This window comes from Ptychodera flava, chromosome 10, assembly GCF_041260155.1.
Source record: "Ptychodera flava strain L36383 chromosome 10, AS_Pfla_20210202, whole genome shotgun sequence".
NCBI classification, from domain to species: domain Eukaryota; kingdom Metazoa; phylum Hemichordata; class Enteropneusta; family Ptychoderidae; genus Ptychodera; species Ptychodera flava.
In genome coordinates this window covers 11,065,478-11,088,196 of record NC_091937.1, presented here as the reverse complement: position 1 = coordinate 11,088,196, position 22,719 = coordinate 11,065,478, and the positions used below count along the sequence as shown (strand labels likewise).

The following is a 22,719-nucleotide window of genomic DNA, read 5'->3' as shown; positions in this document are numbered from 1 at the left end:
GATTGACATACATAATGACGTCATTTGTTTACCTGCAGAATTCTAGATCGCGCAAAGCAACATCCGTACTGTACATGACCAACAGAGATCAAGGCTGAAAATCGAGGTGTTAGAAGGACAAAAGCGTGTTGTCAGTTTGTGGTAATTTATACTGAACAGGCACGCACTTAGTATACACAGGATTTCACTAGAATTTAGAAATAAAAGCCGATGTCACCAGCACGGCTCCACTGTCGCGACGCACAACTACGATCTGAGCGAGCAGACGTTTTCCTAATCTCGCGCTGGCTTTGTGTACGAATGGAACGTTTGCAGATAGCAACGCGCGTAGTAGCCAGAATCGAAATAGTTCAGAAATGCACGCGATATCCCATATTTGGGCACCGGGCTGGGGCGTGATACGTAAAAAAAAATGCACGGATCTGAGGGCGCTTTCTCCCATAGCTTTACACAGGCACGTGAATGTAGGTATATGATAAAAAGTTAAGAGAAACAATCTGATCGCCATGATGATGTAAATTCCAGTCATAAGAAAATAGGTTATGTTCATTACGTAGGAGCACACTAGTACTCCGGATTTTCTAAATTCATGAATAAGTCTACCTAAACAGCTTCAACTAATCTTGTAATAATAATATGCGACCGACAATTCTCAATGAGTAACTTAAAGAAATATTTGATATAAACCTTCTGTTAATCACGAATCGGTTTCCACCATTTAATTTTCTATATTCCTTTATTGAAATGGTTAACAGATAGAATCCCTGACCTACGACTTTTATATGTAACAAATCGCACAAAAAGATTAAAGTAATAAAAGGTTGAATAGAAAAATTGCAATGCCTGGAAAAAGATGATTCAAATTCGATGTGCAACTGATTCAAGGGACTATCGAAACCTCCAACTATGTGCATTGTCATTTCAAGTTGTTTTAATCACAAACGTATCAATATTATGGTGATAATAATTGAATATGAATTATGAATGATCAACATTGTGGATAAAAAAGCCTAAAGCTAATTTGCCAACGGATAGATAAAATCAAATAAAAAAAACTTCTCATTCCCCAAAAGGAGTAATTAAAAAGTCCGATTATGTGTCAGATACATTGTTCAATAAAGTAAATATCGAATATAAAAATATATAGTGCTAAACATAGCAGATATACAATCACATAACAATTTGCAACTGATAACATAAAATCACCGACGATGAAAATAATGTCGCGAGACATCTGTATTACAAGGCTACTCTACCCCACAACCTTGGGTATAACGTAGAGGTGAGCTAGGGTGACAAGGCTGTTTTGCCTCAACTTGGTGGAGATGATGTTTTGATATATATGCACTCTTAATCGTTTTTTTCTGATTCCAGTGTTTAAGGTATTGTGACAAGCTTGTGGTATATTGTAGGTCTATTTTTCCAAATTCTCTGAGAGACCTTATTGAATAGTGCTAAATCTATGTACCTAAATCCCATGGTCCTCACGAATTTTTACGAAAATTGATCTTTACGGAATCTAAACAAATGCACGTGGCGAGCACACGGCAGACGTGCACAGTTATAGACACTGAACACATCATTAACATGACTATGTGCATATTAATTATTCGTGAGTGACAGAGAGAAAGACAACACAGGCCAATTTACATAATGATTTGTTGACTGATCTAATAGTAATGGCTTGAGTAATTCCTTCCGCGTACAATGCTTTGTTATATGAAGTTCTCTAATAAACCATGTTTAGCTCCATGAATAAACTACCGTCATACCCTTCAGTAACTCACAGTCCCTCCATCCACAAAGACTGTGAGTAACTCATATCTCATCGCTAGCGCTGCACACCAACAACATAAGAACGGCCTGCTCTTAAAACCAATGTTCCATGATCAGATCATGCCAAGGAAGCGCAAAGCAAGAATTCCTTTCGATGACGAGAAAAAGTGATATAAGGAAAGTGATAAGTTAGGGCTCGTACTACAACCTACCTCCATGCAACTAACCACCCGATTGGATTGACGCACCTCCTTGCCACAGAACCGCTCATCCCATGTAGGCTTTTTAATTTGACACAAGTTTATCGATAGCAATAGCCGCCGGCACGGAAAACGTTTAAAAGCTGTGCCAAAACGGCACTAGTAAAGTCACATGTCAGTATTTTGGGTGACATACGTTGTGATGTGTTCGCTGTGTGTCACAACAGGGGACCGAAAAATACTCAAGTTTTTTATGATTACCACGAGTGCCCTTGTGTTTTTTGAAATCTCCACCTTCTCTGCTCGGTTAAATCGTTATGCAACGTAATTTATCCCCAATAAGGCTTATAGATTTAGTTTTTTCGACCGAAAAATACTGATTCAGAAGCGTTAGTGCCGGGAAATGTAAAAACCCGATTTTGAAGAGGCTATTCAAATTGACTGTCACGTGGTCCTTATGTAAACAATTGACTAATAATACAAAACGCATTATTTTCCAATATCTAGACTTTCAGAAATACACTTTAATGGGGTTACGAGCTCGGTTTTGGGCTGGGTTCATAATTGAAAATGTCCAATACTTGTCTTGGAACCTTAAGTAACCGCAAACAGACTTCTTATTGGCGTATTGAGGCAATGATTTTAAAGTCATCTGGTGCATTTACCAGGCCAGGATTTCCCTCCAACGATGGATGGACATCATCTGGTAATTGGAACTTGAAAACTTGAAGAAGCCGAGTGAGGAAGATAAAGAACTCTACCTTTGCCAACTGTGAACCAACGCAATCCCTTGGCCCTGCAGGTGTACAAAACAAATTATTCAGAGATCGACCTTTTGACAACACAGGATAGCACAAAGTCCCAAAGAAAAGCCATAAATTTTGTCACTTTCTGATCTGAATCATGTGCTTATGAGCAGCATCTCCAAATATGAAATGTACTTTCTTTTTCTTCCTTTACGCTTCTTTTACGCTGAACTGATTCATTCCTTAATAAAAAGCAATCTGCATCCATAAAAAGACTGTTAAGAAGATACTTTGTGGTAGCCATTGGAACTATTTTTTCAGGTAGGTTCGTGTATTCTCCGGTATTTTTTCGGTCTTTAAGTATGGTGCAGCCCCAACAGATTTTTACAACTTGCCTCTATATCATTTACAAGAATGGAAACAACTATAGAAGTAATCCCACTTGCCTATTGAAAAGGGCATTATCCGCTCGCTGTTCACAATTTCACCATTATCGTCAAGAAATCGAGATGGGTTAAACTCCTCAGGTCGCTCCCAGTTCTTCTCATCCATGTGTACAGCCCAGAGATTTGACATAACCATGGTTCCCTTAGGTATAGTATAGCCGTAGATTTCGACATCATCGGAAACAGCGTGAAGTAGACCTAGGGGAACGATGCTTACTCTACGGTAAACTTCCATAATCACAGCTTCGATGTAAGGTAGCTTCTGTTTGTCACTATACGATGGTGCATTGTCCAATCCGATATTGTCTTTGATTTCGTTGAAACATCTTTCTTGAATATCTTGGTTTAGGCATAGAAACAGTATGGCCCACAACAGGCCGATTGCTGTGGTATGTGTGCCCGCAGCGAATAAGCCGACAACAGTCATCGGGAGATGTTCTGCATCCCCTAGGAAATGTTGTATGATGTCTTTATTCCCGGGCTCACTGTTTCTATATTCTTCCTCTCGTGTCATGTATGCGCCGACAAATGATTCTGATAAAGGTTTGTGTTTCCTTTCGTCACGAATCTTCTCGAGTATCGTCTTCACATAGTCTACAACATTCTGATAATGATGATGTAATTCTTTCTTGAACGTCATTGGTGCGTACCATAGGATAGGGATAAATGTCAGTAGTGCAGAACCTTGAAGTTTGGTCATTGCCATATGGATTGACAGTAGCAAATCCTTAAAGTCTTGATCATCGTAATCAAACCGTCGACCAAAAACCATACTGCACATTATATTGGAAACAGCGTTCATAAGAACATAACTCACGTCAGTTGGTACACCGTCGAGCTGTCGCATTGTGTTGAGGAGATATTCACTTTCCTCATAGATTCGTTGCTCTGTAGGGGTTCTTGCAAATCCAAGATCTTGAAGGATTTTCTTTGACAAAGTACGGATTCTTTTCCAGTCAGGCCAGGGAGCATTGATCAGACCTGTAAATGAAAAAAAAATATTGTTTCCTTTTTTAAAGTTTTACGGTATGATGTTCAGCACATGGAGTAGTAAGGTCAAAATCAAAAGCTTAATGGAGAAAATGATGACATATACAAAATGGCTGCTCATCGACTGGGGTTTCATATTTTAAACTCGTTTCACTGTTTTGATTTACTGATGAGAGTATTCAGTTAGTCCAAGGACCGGTAATTTACCTTTCCTGTTGCAAAGCCTGGCTCCAACATTGTTTGAGGGTCTGGCGGAAAATTTAGAGGCGTTTTTGACGTAGGCGTCCTTAATAGCCTGTTGGCTGTTTAGTATAACCACCAGTTCCGACCCCAGCCGTACGCTGAATAAGTCTCCATAAAGTTTGGCCCAGTCGTTGAAAGTCTTCTCAGGTCTCTTGCCGAGATGAAATAAACACCCAACAAAAGGCAGGCCCCATGGTCCTGGGGGAAGTCGATATTGTCGGTGTAGAAATCTGACAGCAAACGCAACAGTCGCGCAGAAGACAAGAAATGTGATTATATGGGCAAAAACGTCTGACATGTCCGACGTATCCATGATTACATTTCAAAAACTACCATGTACTGGCCTTGAAAAATCATTCAGTAATGTACGTGAGAGGTCAGAAAGTTAGCGCTGTTCATTAATCACCACTGAGTCGCATTATTCAGTGTTCATTCATGCGCAGGTCTGGTAAAGAAATAGCAATGCGCGTTATATCATAAAGTAATTCAATACTGTAACAACAAGAAACAACCCGAATAACCAAACTATGATCTGTAGACTGCGTCTGCAGGTCAAGGACAAAGAAGTATCTGGTCTTTGAGTTTCAGCAACAGATACATGTGCCGTTTTAGCCTTACAATGTCGCATCGTAGCAGCGTGATACTTTGGCCGAGTGGATTTGGTACTCGACCTCGATTCTGCTGTGATTGTAAACATTGAATTCGTACCTATACAACGGAATTTGCGCATGACACTACAAACATGAATAGTCTGGGCAGAAAGGTCATTTGGACTGTTGACGGTCTTATTTGGTAAAATGAAAGCGCTAATGTTATTCTTTTTTTCTTTGCTTTTCTTTCTTTTTCATCTAATTTAACGCTGTAATTTCGGAGTAATATCACTAATTACAAAGTTCATTAAATATGCAAATGAACCCATAATTAACTTAACAAAACTAAATGCTCTACACCACCATAAGATATCTGTCGGATCAGTATCTGCAGCAGATATCATCACGTTTGGTGCAGTTATTTTGGAGTTATATCACTAATTAAAAAACTTCATAAAATATGCAAATAACCTATTTTTTAACTTCACACAGCCAAATGGTTCTCAGTACAATTAGATATTTATCAAAACAGTATCTGTACCCAATTTCACTGACTTGGGTGCCGTAATTTCAGAGTTATATACCTAATTACAAAGTTCATTAAATATGCAAATGAACCCTTAATTAATTTCACACTACTAAATGCTTTACACTACAGTTAGATATCTGTCGGATCAGTATCTGCAGCAGGTTTCATCACATTTGGTGAAGTTATATCGGAGTGATATGACGAATTACAAAACTTCATAAAATATGCAAATGAGCTATTAATTAACTTTACACTACCCAATGCTTCTAAGTATAATAAGATATATATCACATCAATATTTGTTGCAAGTATCATCAAGTTTGGTGCAGGAATTTCAGAGTTATCTCACTAATAACAAAAGTTCATTAAATATGCAAATGAGAAGATCATTGACATGACACTCACAGTATCATCATAATGGTCTGAGATTGTCATCTGTGAAAAGTTTCATGAAATTTTGTGCAGTATTTCTTGATATATGTCTACACTGTCATTACCGTCTCCATAGGGAAACCATTGTATGGGAAAAAACGATATTGCACAACTTCATTAATATGCAAGCCACACTAATCAAAATCTAATCAGTTCTTGCAAGTAGCATATGGTACCTATGTACCAAATCTGACTTCAATCTGTTCAGGGTTTTTGAGTTATCGTGTAAACAGACAGACAGACAGACAGACACACACACACACGGACAGACAGACAGACATCGCTATGACATTAGCCCATGTGTTTACACACGTGAGCTAAAAATGATCCTCAGACGATTCGAACTTGTTGTCTGAAATAAAGAGCGACTCAAAAGAACCGACACGCCGCTTTTCTGCCATAGAAAGTCGTATGAATAATATCGAAGACACTTTGCATGCTATTCGTGAGACCACTATTTCGAATGCGCATCGAATTGACGAATTGACTAATAAAAAAGCATACAGAAAAACTGACAGAAATGAAGAAAGAAGTGAAAGTAATACGAAAGCAGGCTGATGACAACGATAACAGAAGTCGAAGATGCAACTAATTATTTCGAGGCATTGCACAAGAAATCCCTCATGAAGACTGGGATACGACTGAGAACATTGTGAAAGATGAAATTTGATCAATGAAAAGCTAGGTATCGCAAGGACATATTATTTGAACAAGTACATATAATCACTGGCACTTCAATCCGTGGATTTCCTCTGATTGTTTCAATGTTTTCATTCTTCAAAGACAAGGACCTTGTGCTAAGAAATGCTTACAAGTTGAAAGGCATATCAATCAGTATTGACGAAGATTTTTCACCAATAATGCGAGCAATCCGGAACAAGCTAGTGACCAAAGGACGAGAGATCCTTAATCTTAACAGCTCAGCGAAAGTGAGATTGAAATATGATGAACTTGTTGTCACGCCAGAACGTGGCATCTGAGACGACGACCGTCACTCGTGCAAGGAAGTATCTGATGAAAGCCGCCAGGCACCTAGCTAGGTACCTGGCCGGGCCCAGCAAGACAATGAACCACTAGCTATCCTTGCATGGAACGTTCAAGGTTTACGTAAACATCTGAAAATTTTGATTTCATAGACTTGATAAGAAAATACCATGTACAACTTAATGCAAAGTCCGAAGTTGAATTTGATAACGCTGCCAGTGGATATAAATGTTTCTCTTCATACAATGAAAAGCAAAGTCGTTTTGGGAGACATTCGGGAGGTGTTTCTATTTTTGTTATTAATCATTTAGCTCCATACGTGAAAAGAGTTCTTAAACACTCACAAAATGTTGTTCTGATCACCATTGATAAAACAATCCTCAGGTTGAATTAACATTTTCTGTTATCTTCTGTATATATACCGCCTGAGCGCTCACCAATGTATTTATATGATTCTTATGATGGTATTTAGAATTTAGGGCATATTATCCTCGATTCATATGGTCAGCTCAATGATTTTTATTTGATTATAGCTGGCGACTTTAATGCCCATACAGGTGGATTGCTTAATTACATAGTATCCATCCTGTCAAAAGTTGGTTTCAGTGTTAAAAATATTCTAGGAAACAAAAAATGATTCGCTGTGTGATTTCATTCTCTGAAGTCGTTTAACTGCAAATCTGAATAAGATATTTATCTGTCACATCAACAGGTTGCCTTAGTAACTCTTAGGCATGTTATATTGTAAATCGAGCGATATTAGCGATATGGCAAGTTTTTTCAGGGGAAATATTTAATGGTTTACCTGTAGACTACCATAAGTGAAATACCACTTTTTTAGTTAATATTGCAATATCACAGTTGTTGTCCACATCTTCACTTTCAAAAAACCTATTTCAATCATGTACATTTGTATCAATTGTCAAACGGTTTGTAACCGTCTATTTACTGTCCGTTCTGTGCTGTTTTATGTTTATGTTTACAACTATTGTCTTAAGAATTCTGACCTATTGTCATGGGATTATGGATTGGTATGATTGCGATTATTCATAGTTGACTGCCTGCCTCCAATCTATAGTGAATCTTACACTTGTAACCGCCTAATCAAGTACTATTATGTCAATTATCAAACGTCTATAAATGCATCGATATTGCTAGTTTTATATTGGAAACAATGTATTCATAGTTTTCTAAAAGATTATCGTGCATAATGAATCGCCATTTTCAGTGCGATTCCAAAATCAAATTTCTTTAACACATATGCACGTAACCGTCCTATTCTAATCAAGTACAAATACGTCACTTCATCTCCAACGTCTATATATGCACAAGTATCGCAAGTTTTACTTTGGAAAAAAATATTCACAGTTTTGTCATAGACTCTCATGTATAGTATGGAACAACTTCTGTGAAATTCCAAAATCAAATATTTTATACACACACAAGTTGTAACCACCCTGTTTCAGTCAAGTAAATTTATGTCAATCATCAAACGTCTATATATGCATAGATATTTCCAGTTTTATTTTGAAAAAGTATTATTCATAGTTTTCTCATAGACTACCATGTATACTGACTCAACGTTATCAATGAAATCGAAGTATCATGTTTTTTGGAATACACATGTGCACTTTAAAAACCTGCCAATTCAAGCAAAGTATATTTACATGAATTATCAAACATATTTAAATGTACAGATACAGCTTATTGTTAAGAGAAAAACGTTAACAGGTTATTTCTGATTCATGTGTAATACTGTAAACTTTCTTTTACTTAATTATGTACTTCTTGCACTTCGGCACTGTAGTATTTTTAAAAACTCGTGCGTCTTCAGCCCGATCGGCCATTGTTGTTTACGAAGCGACTTCCTGTTTCAACTGAAAATTTCCTACCCTGTCATATTTCTCTGCTGAAATGATAATGCATGTCCATGATAGTAAACGTTTCAACGTTAAGTATTTCGTCAACTGACTAGTATTTTGCGGGGCAAATCATGTTTACATTGTAAAACTTGTACCAAATTCACCAAATTTGTACCAAATTCACGTGCAGGCATCTCCAGCTCGATCGGCCATTGCTGTTGATGGACGATCTTTTTGTGCGTTTCAACTAAGTAATTTTTTGCCCTCTTAATAATGCATGACAGTGCTAATGTACGTTTCTACGTGTCTTATTTCGTGAATTGAACTAGTATTTTTATGAGGAAGTCATGCGTACATTTGTAAAAGTAGGACTAAATTCACGCGTCTCCGACTCAATCGGCCATTGTTAATTACAACACGACATTTTGTGAGTTTTCTCTGAGTAAATTTTCTTACCCTCTCATGTTTCTCTGCTGTAATAACAGTGCATGACAGTGCTAATGTACGTTTCTACGTGTCTTATACTGTGGATTGAACTAGTATTTTTGGGAGGAAGTCATACGTACATTTGTAAAACTAGGACTAAATTCACGCGTCTCCGACTCAATCGGCCATTGTTGTTTACAACACGACATTTTGTGCATTTCCTCTGAGTAATTTTTCTTACCCTCTCATGTTTCTCTGTTGTAATAATAATGCATGATTATGGGATTATGGATTGGTATGATTGCGATTATTCATAGTTGACTGCCTGCCTCCAATCTATAGTGAATCAACATTTTCGGTGAAATTCCAAATCAAATTTCTTGAACACATTTACACTTATAACCGCCTAATCAAGTACTATTATGTCAATTATCAAACGTCTATAAATGCATCGATATTGCTAGTTTTATATTGGAAACAATGTATTCATAGTTTTCTAAAAGATTATCGTGCATAATGAATCGCCATTTTCAGTCCTATACTAATCAAGTACAAATACGTCACTTCATCTCCAACGTCTATATATGCACAAGTATCGCAAGTTTTACTTTGGAAAAAAATATTCACAGTTTTGTCATAGACTCTCATGTATAGTATGTGAACAATTTCTGTGAAATTCCAAAATCAAATATTTTATACACACACAAGTTGTAACCACCCTGTTTCAGTCAAGTAAATTTATGTCAATCATCAAACGTCTATATATGCATAGATATTTCCAGTTTTATTTTGAAAAAGTATTATTCATAGTTTTCTCATAGACTACCATGTATACTGACTCAACGTTATCAATGAAATCGAAGTATCATGTTTTTTGGAATACACATGTGCACTTTAAAAACCTGCCAATTCAAGCAAAGTATATTTACATGAATTATCAAACATATTTAAATGTACAGATACAGCTTATTGTTAAGAGAAAAACGTTAACAGTTTGCCCAGTACACTCCAATGTTTTCTGATTTGATATTTTGGGATGAAGAACTATATCAGGAAGATTTTGCCTCCTGATAGTTGAGCAAAAAGTGATGATCCTCCCCAAAAGGCTTATCTGAAATTTGTACGACCCTGCATGAATTATCAATCATATCTAAATGTACAGCTATAGCTTGTTTTGTGGGGAAAATATTAACACTTTACCCAATAGACTCCCATGTATTATGATTTGATATTGTAGGATCAAGAACTATATCGGGCAAATTTTACCTCTTAATTGTTGCGCAAAGAATGTTTATCCTCCCGAAAAGACTTGTGTGAAATTTCATGGCCCTGCTTGTGCAAAAAAGCAACCCACCTGAAATATCTGTCAAATGCTTTTTGAGGGGGATTTAAATATTATAGAAAGTCAGATGGAATTGGACACATAGTGAGTTTGTAAGGGGGTCATTTGTAAAGATATGAGACCTTTTTCAGATTCTATCACTCCCCTCTAGAGGTGTTGGTGAATGCAGCTTTATTCAAGCCACGAGGGAAGGGGAAGGGAGGGGGGGTCATAAAATTTTTGTCACAATAGGGGGATTATCAAATTTTAAGTGCATTTGGTATGTTCACTTATTTTGACGTATGCAAAGGAAGAATTTTCGGGTCCAACCCCGGCCATAATATTAGGGTTTTGTAGAATAATGGGGAAAGGATGACGGTTTTCCAGTATATTGTTTTAAATAAATTTACATCAAATGATCACTAATTTAAAGAATTAATAATGGTCAGTCCAGAATTCTCAGTTTAAGCTTTTGTTACTGGAAATAGCAAGACGAAATTTGTACACTTTACTGACAAGCTTCCTAAATAAACTAATGGAAGAAGGATATCATACCAATTTATTGAGTCGAAAACTGTAATTTGTGGTGTAATATCAAAGCTGATTCTTCGTTTCGTAGCATAAATTTTATAATAATTAATTCTACTGAAAATGTGGTTTTGTCGCAAAGTGGGTTGTCTCCCTTGCCGGAAATGGGTTATTTTTGTGTTATGTTCACAGGTCACATGTTCAAGTATATCGTTCATCAGTTAAGGTTTAGTTTTAAGTGTAAAGTAAACGAGGTGACCATTATATGCCAACGGTTGATTTTATCACAAAAGATCCTTGAAAGTTAGGATTTTATACGAATGGAACGAGGGTCCCAGAAAAGGTTGAAGAATTATTCGAAGCAGCATTGACTCACCTCTGTTGAGATAATATCTTTATTGACTCAAAACATCTCCAATTCTAAGAATACATACTGACTATAACAATCTTCACTGACAATGAATAATGTCAAAATATCGACTCTCCCTATAATGATATAATACATATAATGAATTGGTCGAGTTAACAAAATATATGATGTTCTCAACATCCTCCAGGACTAACAAAGAACCGACATTACAAAATAAGATAACTATCCTTGTAAGTTTAATGCTTAAATCGAACGACGAATGGAACTTTCGGAAAAGACTTGTACAAGAAAAAGTAAGAAGTTAAGAGAACAATCTGACCGTCATGATGATGTGAATTCGAGTCAAAGGAAAATAGGTATACAGTTATTATATTAGAACACACTCAGATTTTGTTAATTCATGACTAAATCTACTTAAACAGCTTCTACTTATCCTCTAAGAATAATTTTCAACTGAGAATTCTCAATGAGTAACTTAAAGAAATATTTGATGTGAACGTTCTATCAATCATGAAATCAGTTTCCAGCTTTTACTTTTATATGTACTGATACTGAAATGGTTAATAGATAGCATACCTGACCTAAGTCAATGATACATGTAACAAATCGTACAAAAAATTAAAGTAATAAAAGGTTGATTAGAAAAAATTGCGATGCTATAAAAGGAGAATTCAAATTCGATATGCGACTGATTCAAGCGACTATCAGTCGATTCCTCCAAATACGTGCATTGTCACTTCAAGTGGTTTTATTCAAAATCGTATCAATATTATGGTAATAGCAATTGACTATGACTATGACTAAATGGTGGATAAATAAGCGTACAGCGAATTTGCCAGCGGATGGATGAAAAAAAAAAAAAAAACAATTTACCACTTGCCAGAAGGATCCATTAAAAACTCTTATTATCTGCAAGATACAGTGTTAAATAAAAAATCTCGAATATAAAGATATATAGTTCTTGACATCGCGGATATACAATCATATAGCAAATTTGCAAGTGATACCATAAAATCACCGACGATGAAAACAATTTTGCGAAACTTCTGTATTACAAGCTTACTCTACCCCACAACTTTGGGTATAACGTAGAGGTGATATAAGGTGACGAGACTCCTTGGCCCCACCCCAGTAGGGATGGTGTTTTGATACACATGCACCCTTAATTGTTTGTCTTCTGACTCGGTTGATTGAGGTATTGTGACAAGTTTGTGGCAAATTTTGGTGTATTTTTCAAAAATCTCTGAGAGGCCTTATTGAGTAGTGCTAAATCTATGTACGTAATCAGGAATACCACGGTCCTCCCGGTTTTGTACGAAAATTGAGCTTTACTGAATCAAACGAAATGCACGTGGTGATCATTATTCAGACCTGCGCATGAATATAACAGTGAACACATATTTACATGACTATTTGCATAGTAATTATTCTTGAATGACAGAAAGAAAGACAACACAGGCCAATTTACATAATCATTTGTTGACTGATCTGATAGTAATGGCTTGGGTAATTCCTTCCAAATACAATGCTTTGTTATGTGACGTCCTCTTAAAAACCATGATTAGCTTCATGAATAAACTACCGCCATACTCTTCAGTAACTCACAGTCCTCCGTCCGCAAGGACCGTAAGTTACCCAAATCATCGCTAGCGCTGCACACCCACAACATAAAGACGGCCTGATCCATAATCAGATATTGCCAAGGGAGCGCAAAGCAAAAGTTCCTTACGATGACGAGAAAAAAAAAGGTTGAAGGAAAGTAACAAAGGTTCGTACTACAACCTACCTCAATGTAACAAACAAACCGATTGGATTGACTCTCATCCTTGCCACAGAACCACTCATCCCATGTAGGCTTTTCTGACACAAATTTATCGATAGCAATAGCCGCCGACACGGAAAAAGTTTAAAAACTGTGTCGAAACGATACTAGCAAAGTCACATAAAATGCACATAAAAATACAGGTGAAAACGCAGACTGACTAGTAATGCAGCTACTAATTATTTGAAAAAAAATAAAGCAAATTAAACAGAGATGCCTTAGGGACTTGGGTCGCTGTGCACAAACGACTTGGGCTGCAAATTGAGAGGCTGAAACGACTTGGTGACGAAACGACCACTTAATTACCGATTTTTTTTATCTCAGCTTTCATTCCTTCGGCATGGTGGCAATCATTGTGATTTTGTTTGACGTTTTAACTTTCTTGATGATTAAATATTGTATTGCGACATTAACACATTCATTGAACTCGCTGAGAATAGGGGACTACTGCGTATCAGAGAACACTTCATCAATTAAATGACAAAAGCAGTATTGTTCGCTGTCATTTTGAAGGTATGGGTTTTGATCAAGTGTGAAACACCACGATGAGTTTATCGGATAAGGTCCAGGTCACAAGCCTGTCGCAACTCTAAATATGATGTATCCTCCTGCAACAAAAAGGAAACTTTTAACATTGCTCAATCAATCGAATAGAACGCAAACAGTTTTACTGTACGATAACAAACCGACGCGTAGACAATTGAGAGATTTCGTGGCGGACTTTGTCGACCATGCAAAATATCTACCAAGACCATCTTTGCAGCCTTGACTGATAGGCCTTGAGGTATATTTCATGACCATTTTGACTGGAAGAAAATTCAATTGTATGCTATCTTAACGCTTTCGAACTTCACTCGAATGGTACGTTTGAAGTAAATATTAATTTACTAGACTTCCCTCCCTTCTTTCAAAGTTTGTACAAAATGCGATGGCAGTGAATTAATTTCGAACATTTTGAGTAAACAAAAATTGTGTGAATTTTTCAGCTCAACTGACATCGTGCCACATACTCCATGTAGTACAGATGTCTACGTGATGTCTGCCTGCGTGTTTCAGATACGGAATGTACGGAAACGTACCCATCCAATGTGATCGAACAACAGAACTGTTAGCATATCGCAAACATCAGATTGGGATGACGAAATGAGTACTGTACTTAGTTTCTAGTCAATATAAGATACCAGTGCAATGTTGTTCAAACTGTTGACATTTACTTCAAATCACAGCAATTCAGCGGTCGGTACTCGATGTCTGCGCGCAGGGGCGAATTTTATTAACATAAGAACAGTATAAATGAACCAGCTAGTACCATGCAGCAAAAGCATTACGCCCTTTTGATACGGAGGTACAACTTTTTGTTTCATTGACGATCTGAAATAATCATAGTCCGAAATATTCTGACAAGGGTAGCACGATATCAATGAATACGGAAGTACGCCGACTCGATCCACAGACTCAAAATATACGAATGCTCGATCAGACGAGCGCCTCCTATGTTGACGACATCATGTCACAATACCCTGAAAATTCTCGCGAAATTTACTTTATGGAGGTCAATTCAAACAAGTTTCTGACCCTGACCGTCAGTAAAGATATTGTTCTTGTTAGCAGCAATGCACCACGAACATTATAGCAGTCTACCCCTGGCTTAATGTCGACGACATGATGGCCGCCATGCCACTGCACTCAGTAATCTGTAGCTATGTAGGCAAATTGCGCGTAGTCCGATCCAAAAACTCTTTTTGCAGCTCCATGACCAGTCATGGTGTGCATACGGTATGTTGTATATGTGAGATATTTCATTTCAATTTTATGCATTACTGTACGTATTACAAACAGGATCACCTGACATATAAGGCTACTTTAGCATGACGTCTCATGTAGTATGCAGGACATCGCGAGGACAGACAAAGTTGTGACGCCATGGTGCAGTTTTTGATTCTCTAGTTTGGCTAATTTATGCAACAATCTTTTCGCTAAACGCTACTTTTTCGCGCATCTGAAATTTGGCGAGCGGGCAGCGAAAACTGTGCCATAACGAGTGCCACAAGTCTTGCCGCTGCTCTCGGAAGGGTTTCTTTGCCCAAGTATTCTAATCGTTCGCGTTCTCTCCTTCTACTTGGTCACTTCTCCACACTTCTTTCCCGCTGACACATGAGTGTTCCGCTTAACCATCTTTTCAAATAACAGTCAGTTACTAGTAAGAGGAACGGTAGATTACTAGGCTTAGCTTGATAACAAAATGTCTGTAATGTTTGTTGGAGAGCGCTCCAGTCGGGATATTTACATAATAATGTAAGCCACGCTTGACACAAAGATCGTCCATGACGTCAGTGTATTTGGTAACATACGTTGTGCTCTGTTCGCTGTATGTCCAAACAGAGGGCCGAAGAATACTCCAGTTTTTTACGATTTACAACGATTGCCCTCGTGATTAAGGTAGAACGCAACTCGGGGACAGATATTCGGGCCTTCAACTTTTATCAATTTTCTTCTGACCAACCACTTGTGGTGCTCATTTTGAAGCTCTTGGCGAAAGAAAAGTTTTCACCGTCTTAGTTTTTCGAAAATCGAAAATTTTATTTTTTCCCATAGAGTTAACACAGGGACGGCGGCCATTTTTAATTTCAAATATCGAAAAATCGCAAGTTATTTGTCTCTCTAGTGCCAAAGTTTGCACGGTGACCCCTGATTTTTATTCTTGCTTCGGTAAGAGAATGGTTGAAAGTTTCACTGACGAGGAAAGTTTGAGCAAAAGCTTAAGTCTTTCACTTTCGAGGTGCATATTACCTTAATTGAAATTCCAACCTCCTCTGCTAGCTTATAGCGTTATGCAACGTAATCTATCCAAAAAGGGCTTATGGATTTCGTTTTCTTCTCATCAGCGCTAAAAGTGTCCCGAAAACTTTTTTTTTGCGTTTTTCTCAGTTTAAAAGTGTGAACAGGTTTCTTGTCTTGGAAACAGCGTGAATTGACGTGCGTTCACAGGAAGTCTTTCAAGTTTGCACGAGCGATTGACAACATAATAAACTTAAAATTATTGTTTGGGATTTTTTAAATATGTCCTACTTTTATGTTAAATACTTTGAAAGGTATTATACCAGGGATCATATACCGGCCAGAAAATCATCGCGTCATAAAAAAAACGATCTACAGCCTAAAACAAAAATCGCAGACACACTTTTGAAGATTGACACTACACCTTTTGATCATGCTAATTTCGACAGGAAATACTGCAGTGTTAGTGCAGGGAAACCTCGAAACCGATTTTATAGAGGTTATTCAACTTGACTGTCACGTGTTCCTTATGTAAACCATTGACAAATAATACAAAGTAGTATTTGCCAATATCTAGGCTTTCAGAAAATATACTTTAATGGGGTTACGATATCAATTTTCTGCTGAGTTCATTAATTGGAAATGTCCAATACTTGTTTTGGAACTTTAAGTAACCGCAAACAGACTTCTTATTGGCGTATTGAGGCAATGATTTTAAATTCATCTGGTGCATTTACCAGGCCAGGATTTCCTTCCAACGATGGACGGACATCATCTGGTAATTGGAACTTGAAAACTTGAAGAAGCCGAGTGAGAAAGAGAAAGAACTCTACCTTTGCCAAATGTGAACCAACACAATCCCTTGGTCCTGCAAGATACAAAACAAATTATTCAGGGTTCTATCATTTGAGAACACGGGATAGCACAAAGTCCCAAAGAAAAGTCACATATTTTGTCACTTTCTAATCTGAATCATTTGTTTATGAGCAGCATCTCCAAATATGAAATGTACTATCTTTTTCTTTATTTTACGCCCTTTTACGCTGAACCGATTCACTCCTTAATAAAAAGCAATCTGCATTCATAAAAATACATTGTTGAGAAAATACTTTGTGGTAGCCATTGGAACTATTTTTCCGGTAGGTTCATGTATTCTCCAGTATTTCATTTTTCGGTCTCTGAGTACAGAGCAACCCAAACAGATATTTGTTACTTGCCTGTATGTCATTTATAAAAATGGAAACAACTATAGAAGTAATGCCCACTTGCCTATTGAAAAGGGCATTATCCGTTAGCTGTTCACAATTTCACCATTGTCGTCCAGAAATCGAGATGGGTTAAACTCCTCAGGTCGTTCCCAGTTCTCCTTATCCATGTGTACAGCCCATAGATTAGACATAACCATGGTTCCCTTAGGTATAGTGTATCCGTAGAATATGATATCATCAGAAACAGCGTGAAGTAGACCTAGGGGAACGATGTTTGCTCTACGGTGTACTTCCATGATCACAGCCTCGATGTAAGGCAGCTTCTGTTTGTCATTATACGATGGTGCATTGTCCAATCCGATGTTGTCTTTGATTTCGTTGAAACATCTTTCTTGAACATCTTGGTTAAGGCACAGAAACAGTATGGTCCATAACAGGCCGGTTGCTGTTGTATGAGTGCCAGCAGCGAAAATGCCGGCAACAGTCATCAGGAGATGTTCTGGATCCCGTAGGAAATGTTGCATGGTGTGTTTATTCCCGGGCTCACTGTTTCTATATTCTTCCTCTCGTGTCATGTACGCACTGACAAATGATTCAAATGAAGGTATGTTTATCCTTTCGTGACCAATCTTCTTGATTGTCGTATCCACATAGTCTAAAAGCTTCTTATAATGATGATGTAATTCTTTCTTGACAGTCAAGGGTGCATACCATAGGATTGGGATAAATGTCAGTAGAGCAGAACCTTGAACTTTGGTCATTATCATATGGTTTGACAGAAGCAAATTCTTAAATTCTTGATCATCGTAATCGAACCGTCTACCGAAAAGCATACTGCACAATATATTGGAAACAGCGTTCATAAGAACATGACTCACGTCAGTTGGTACACCGTCCAGCTGTCGCATGGCATTGAGTAGATATTCACTTTCCTCATAGATTCGTTGCTCTGTAGAGGTTCTTGCAAATCCAAGATCTTGAAGGATTTTCATTGATAAAGTACGGATTCTTTTCCAGTCAGGCCAGGGAGCACTGATCAGACCTAGAAAAGAAAAAATACTAAAGTCTTTCCTTTTTTCATAGTTTTACCCTATAATTTTCAGCACATGAAGTAGTGAGGTCCAAAACAACAACTTAAGGTAGCGACTCAGGTTGATTGACACGTATTTTCAAGCCGCGTTTTCACATAGAAGAAGTGGTCACACACCCGACATGTGGTACGTTTTTATCTGCTCGGTCATCACCGAAGAGTTCAGAAAACGTAAATGTCGCGTGTTGTCGGGTGCGGTGTTGCTCAAGGTTTCCGTAATCGGCAGACACGAAAAGGCTGCACGAAAGAAAGATGAAACTTCGAGGTTAAAAATATAAAAGAACACGATATTAACACCAAGCATATACAGACAGAGAGATAAAATTATCGCAACTACGAGAAGTTTCATTTCGCTCAGGCTAATTACAGGACTCGGGTATGTAATCACCGTAGCTAATATCACAGACAAACATAGACAGACTCACAACGGTTATTGTTTAAGGCGTGAAGCGGTTATGTAGCCCATCCATGTTTGCCTCGCCTCAGGTTGCTCTCGCCTCTCTTTTCCGAAGAGTGCCGACCATGCATCCTTCGGTAATTTTCGGATTTTCGCCAATTGTTAAGCGAAAGTATGTTCGTTAAAAATCCTCTCATATTTTTATGAATATATAATGAGTGTGTTTGAACCAAATTTGAAAGTCTTTTATCGATACTATCTGGTTTTACTCAATGGTTTACGGTCAGTCATACTGTCTTTTACACGTGCGTCAAGGAAGGACATGTTTATGAAACTGCTGGCGTGTTATGTTTTGATTGGCGTGAAGCGGTGTTTCTGCCCTGAGAGCTCACAAAGTAACTCTGGTTGCTACGCGACTGGTAGTACGATGCCATCTCGTCGTATTTTTCGCATAATCTCGTGCAATTATCTACCACAAACAAAGCCTCTAAAAAGTTTAACACCTTTAAAGCTCATTTTAATATGAAAAGCCAATAGTCTACCGAGGCGACCATGGAACAAAAGGCATACCGCATTTCCAGTCTGTCCATATTAGTCTGTGCTGATATGTTCGAAAAATAGCGTGTCAAGTACTTTTGTTGTTGTTGAACTGAGCACGTCTCCGTTAACGACTGCGTCCTCGGCCAAATCTGATTCTTCAGTATCAGCCAAAGTCGGACTGTTTTATATTTAAATCGACCTTTCCGCACGTTGCCGTCTTTTTCAGGTTCGCTTTAGTGGCCCTCGCTTGCTTTTTCGACGGTACTGAGTGCAAGCGCCGGCTTTGGTCTGCTGGACGTGTTTGCGGTACCGATACCTGCAGAGTTGAGAACGCTGAGCATAGCGTTGAAGAGAGCGCATGCGCACTATACCGCCAAGCCCATACATAATCTCTGCATGTTTATCAAAGATATTGTGGTCGATAATCCGCGACCGTTAAGACAAAAGGGAAATAATGGCACGCAGTGTAGCTGATAGTTTACCAATTTAGTAATATTTTAGGAATTTCCCGGTACGATGTGACCAAACACTTTTCGCCGAAAGAAAGGCAACGTATCACGAGTTCGAAATTTGAAATAAAATTTAAAAAAAATTGCTAAAATTGACCTTTGAATATAAGTCGCAGTGTTAATGGAGAAAACAATGACATATACAAAATGGCTGCCACATTACAGAAGTTTATTCTAAACAGGTTTCAGTCTTTTGACTTACTGACGGGAGCATTCAGAGAGTCTAACGACTGATTATTTACCTTTCCTGTTGCTAACCCTGGCATTGACACTGTATGAGGGTCTGGCTGAAAATTTGGAGGCGTTTTTGACGTAGGCGTCTTTGATAGCCTGTTGGCTGTTTAGTATCACCACCAGTTCCGACCCCAGCCGTACGCTGAATAAGTCTCCATAAAGTTTGGCCCAGTCGTTGAAGGTCTTCTCAGGTCTCTTGCCGAGATGAAATAAACACCCAACAAAAGGCAGGCCCAATGGTCCCGGAGGTAGTCGATATTGTCGGTGTAGAAATCTGACAGCAAACGCAATAGTCGCGCAAAACACAAGAAATGTGATAGTATGGGCTAAAACGTCTGACATGTCTGAAGTGTCCATGATTACATTTCAAATACTTACATGTACTGGCCTTGAAGAATCATTCAGTTATTTACGTGAGAGGTCAGAAAGTTATCGCTGTTCATTGATCACCACTGAAAGCGCAGGTCTCGTAAAGAAATAGAAATGCGCTTTACATCATAAAGTAATTCAATACAACAAGAAACAACCCGAATAACCAAACTATGATCTGTAGACTGCATCTGCACGTCAAAGACAATCGCATCGTAGCAGCGTGATATTTTTTTGCGAGTGGATTTGGTATTCGTCCTCCAGTCTACTGTGGCTATAAACATTGAATCCGTACCTATGATACGGCATTTGCGCATGACACTACCTACATAAATAGTCTAGACAGAGAAGTCATGTTGGACTGTTGACAGGGTTATTCGGTAAAATGAAAGCGCATATGTTATTCCTTCTTTTCTTTACTTTCCTAACCACCTTGGTACCAAATTGTTACATGGTACCGTTACTATCCTTTCAGTGACAGCAAAGTGCTTGCTATGTCTTTTAGCATTTTTGGTTATATTCACAAACACCACTGGATAGGACATGAAAACATCGAGTGTGCATTTTAGGAGACTTTTGAAAATAATTTGAGACTAAAAGGGGAAAATCAAAAAAACTTATATGATAGCCGATTGGACGTTTCATTATGCATCAACCTTGAAGCAAACCTAAATTAAAGCAAACGTAACCCATCAATAACGTTTTACGAAAACGTTCGCAGTTGTATACTCACTGTACACAGGCATTAAAAAGGACACGTTATCAGAACACTAAAGTTGGACACAAATATCATGAAACTGCTCCATCCGATTTGCATCCAAAGTGTTTTACGAAACTAATTAATTGATGGATCAAAATTGGAGCAGAAAAAATGTATAATAATAAATATGATATTACACTGGTCCAATAATCATTTCCATTCAAGGTAATATATTACCAGGTCAATGGGACAATCGCTATTTACAAATTTAAGTAGGACCATCCTGAACCACTGATAATTAGTGGTGGTACCAGGTGTCCGGAATGGGTAAGCGTACCCTGCTAGCATGCTACACCCGTCAGGATTGGTCCCAAAATTGTCTAAATACTGTATGAAAAGATACAGGGTATGAATCACTGTAATAAGTCAAAGCCGGGAATGCTGTCGTTAATCATTTGAGTGACCGATGTGTCATATTTGGCCACAATGTCGTCATATCGACCGTAGAACTTTTTGAAAGTCGTAATGAGTCTTTTTGTTGTGTAGCCTTGTCTCAGTAATTTTGATGCCAATGAAAGTATTTTTATTAAAAAAATACCAGGGTTTTTGTTATCGTGCATCGTAAGATTTGGTACTTTCCAGACTGTATGCATCTCGAGTTATACGCCCTCTGCATGATGTACTCCGAAATAACTCCTACTATTTTTTGAATATTAAACCGCATAGTATTCTCCAGCAGAGAATTGATTAGCACTTGTTGGTTTTGAGAGACCATATGGGCCCTATTTCTGTACATCCAAACATGTTGACAGAGAAACTTCAAGTGAATTCAAGCTCAAGTTATATGTTGACTTGTTAGGGATATGAGGCAGTAGAGGAATATGAGGCATTAATTAAACCTGTAGCCGCGTTTGGCCTGAGTCATCAAATTAATGCTTTTGCAATGCCTCAAGAAATAGGTGATTTTTTTGTGAAACTTACAGTGACAGACCAATACGTTATAGCCATTATTGCATCGAGATGCAACTAGTAAAATTATGCAGTCATGGAATACCACAGTGTTCATTTGTAGCCCAGCAGCCAACTTGAGTGACTGTCAATCAAATGTTGCTGGCCACTTTCAGAGCTGTTCCGTAGTATTTTGATTAATTAGCTTTAATGTAGTCTAGAATGTAGCTGATGTTTTCGGGTTGTACAAACCCCTACACATCTGTCAGATCGAACATAGACTCTAGAAAAATGAAGTTCTATATGTTTATGACATGAAGGATATGTAATATGTATGTCACCTATATTTGCTATTATTTCAACCATTTTGTAAATACTGAAAATCGTCTGGTGAATTTACTGGGCATCCAACATAAAGCAACTTAACATCTGTGACAGCGTAGCGGCATGGTTCCAGAACAAGACATCAGGCCTTTATTACTGACAACTGCAATAAACTTTACAGAAACACATGAACGTTTTCAGTTTATATCTGGTCTTATACACAATGGACTACTTGAAATCCTTGTATTTAAATATTATGCTTTGCATACGTTTTTTGTGAGAGGAAGTCACTTTCGTCAATTTTCTCATTGACGATTTTTTTGCTATTTTGACGAGAAAAATGTTTTTTTTTTTATG

At 37.8% G+C, this 22,719-nt stretch overlaps 2 protein-coding genes across 2 annotated transcripts; both read right to left on the bottom strand.

The window, feature by feature from the left end:
* Nucleotides 1–505: 505 nt before the first annotated feature.
* On the bottom strand, nt 506–4,748 carry LOC139141978 (cytochrome P450 2U1-like). Its single transcript, XM_070711761.1, has 3 exons — nt 4,366–4,748; nt 3,169–4,149; nt 506–2,772 (listed from the first exon to the last, which is right to left on the bottom strand). Exons 1-3 carry the CDS (start codon nt 4,712–4,714, stop codon nt 2,594–2,596), a joined length of 1,509 nt encoding a protein of 502 aa, XP_070567862.1. The 5' UTR covers nt 4,715–4,748; the 3' UTR covers nt 506–2,593.
* A 6,692-nt stretch (nt 4,749–11,440) lies between these two features.
* Nucleotides 11,441–20,394, bottom strand: LOC139141977 (cytochrome P450 2U1-like). The gene is made up of 3 exons (XM_070711760.1): nt 20,030–20,394; nt 17,313–18,293; nt 11,441–16,911 (listed from the first exon to the last, which is right to left on the bottom strand). The coding sequence occupies exons 1-2, from the start codon at nt 20,376–20,378 to the stop codon at nt 17,335–17,337; spliced, it is 1,308 nt and encodes a 435-aa protein (XP_070567861.1). The 5' UTR covers nt 20,379–20,394; the 3' UTR covers nt 11,441–16,911; nt 17,313–17,334.
* Nucleotides 20,395–22,719: the final 2,325 nt, after the last annotated feature.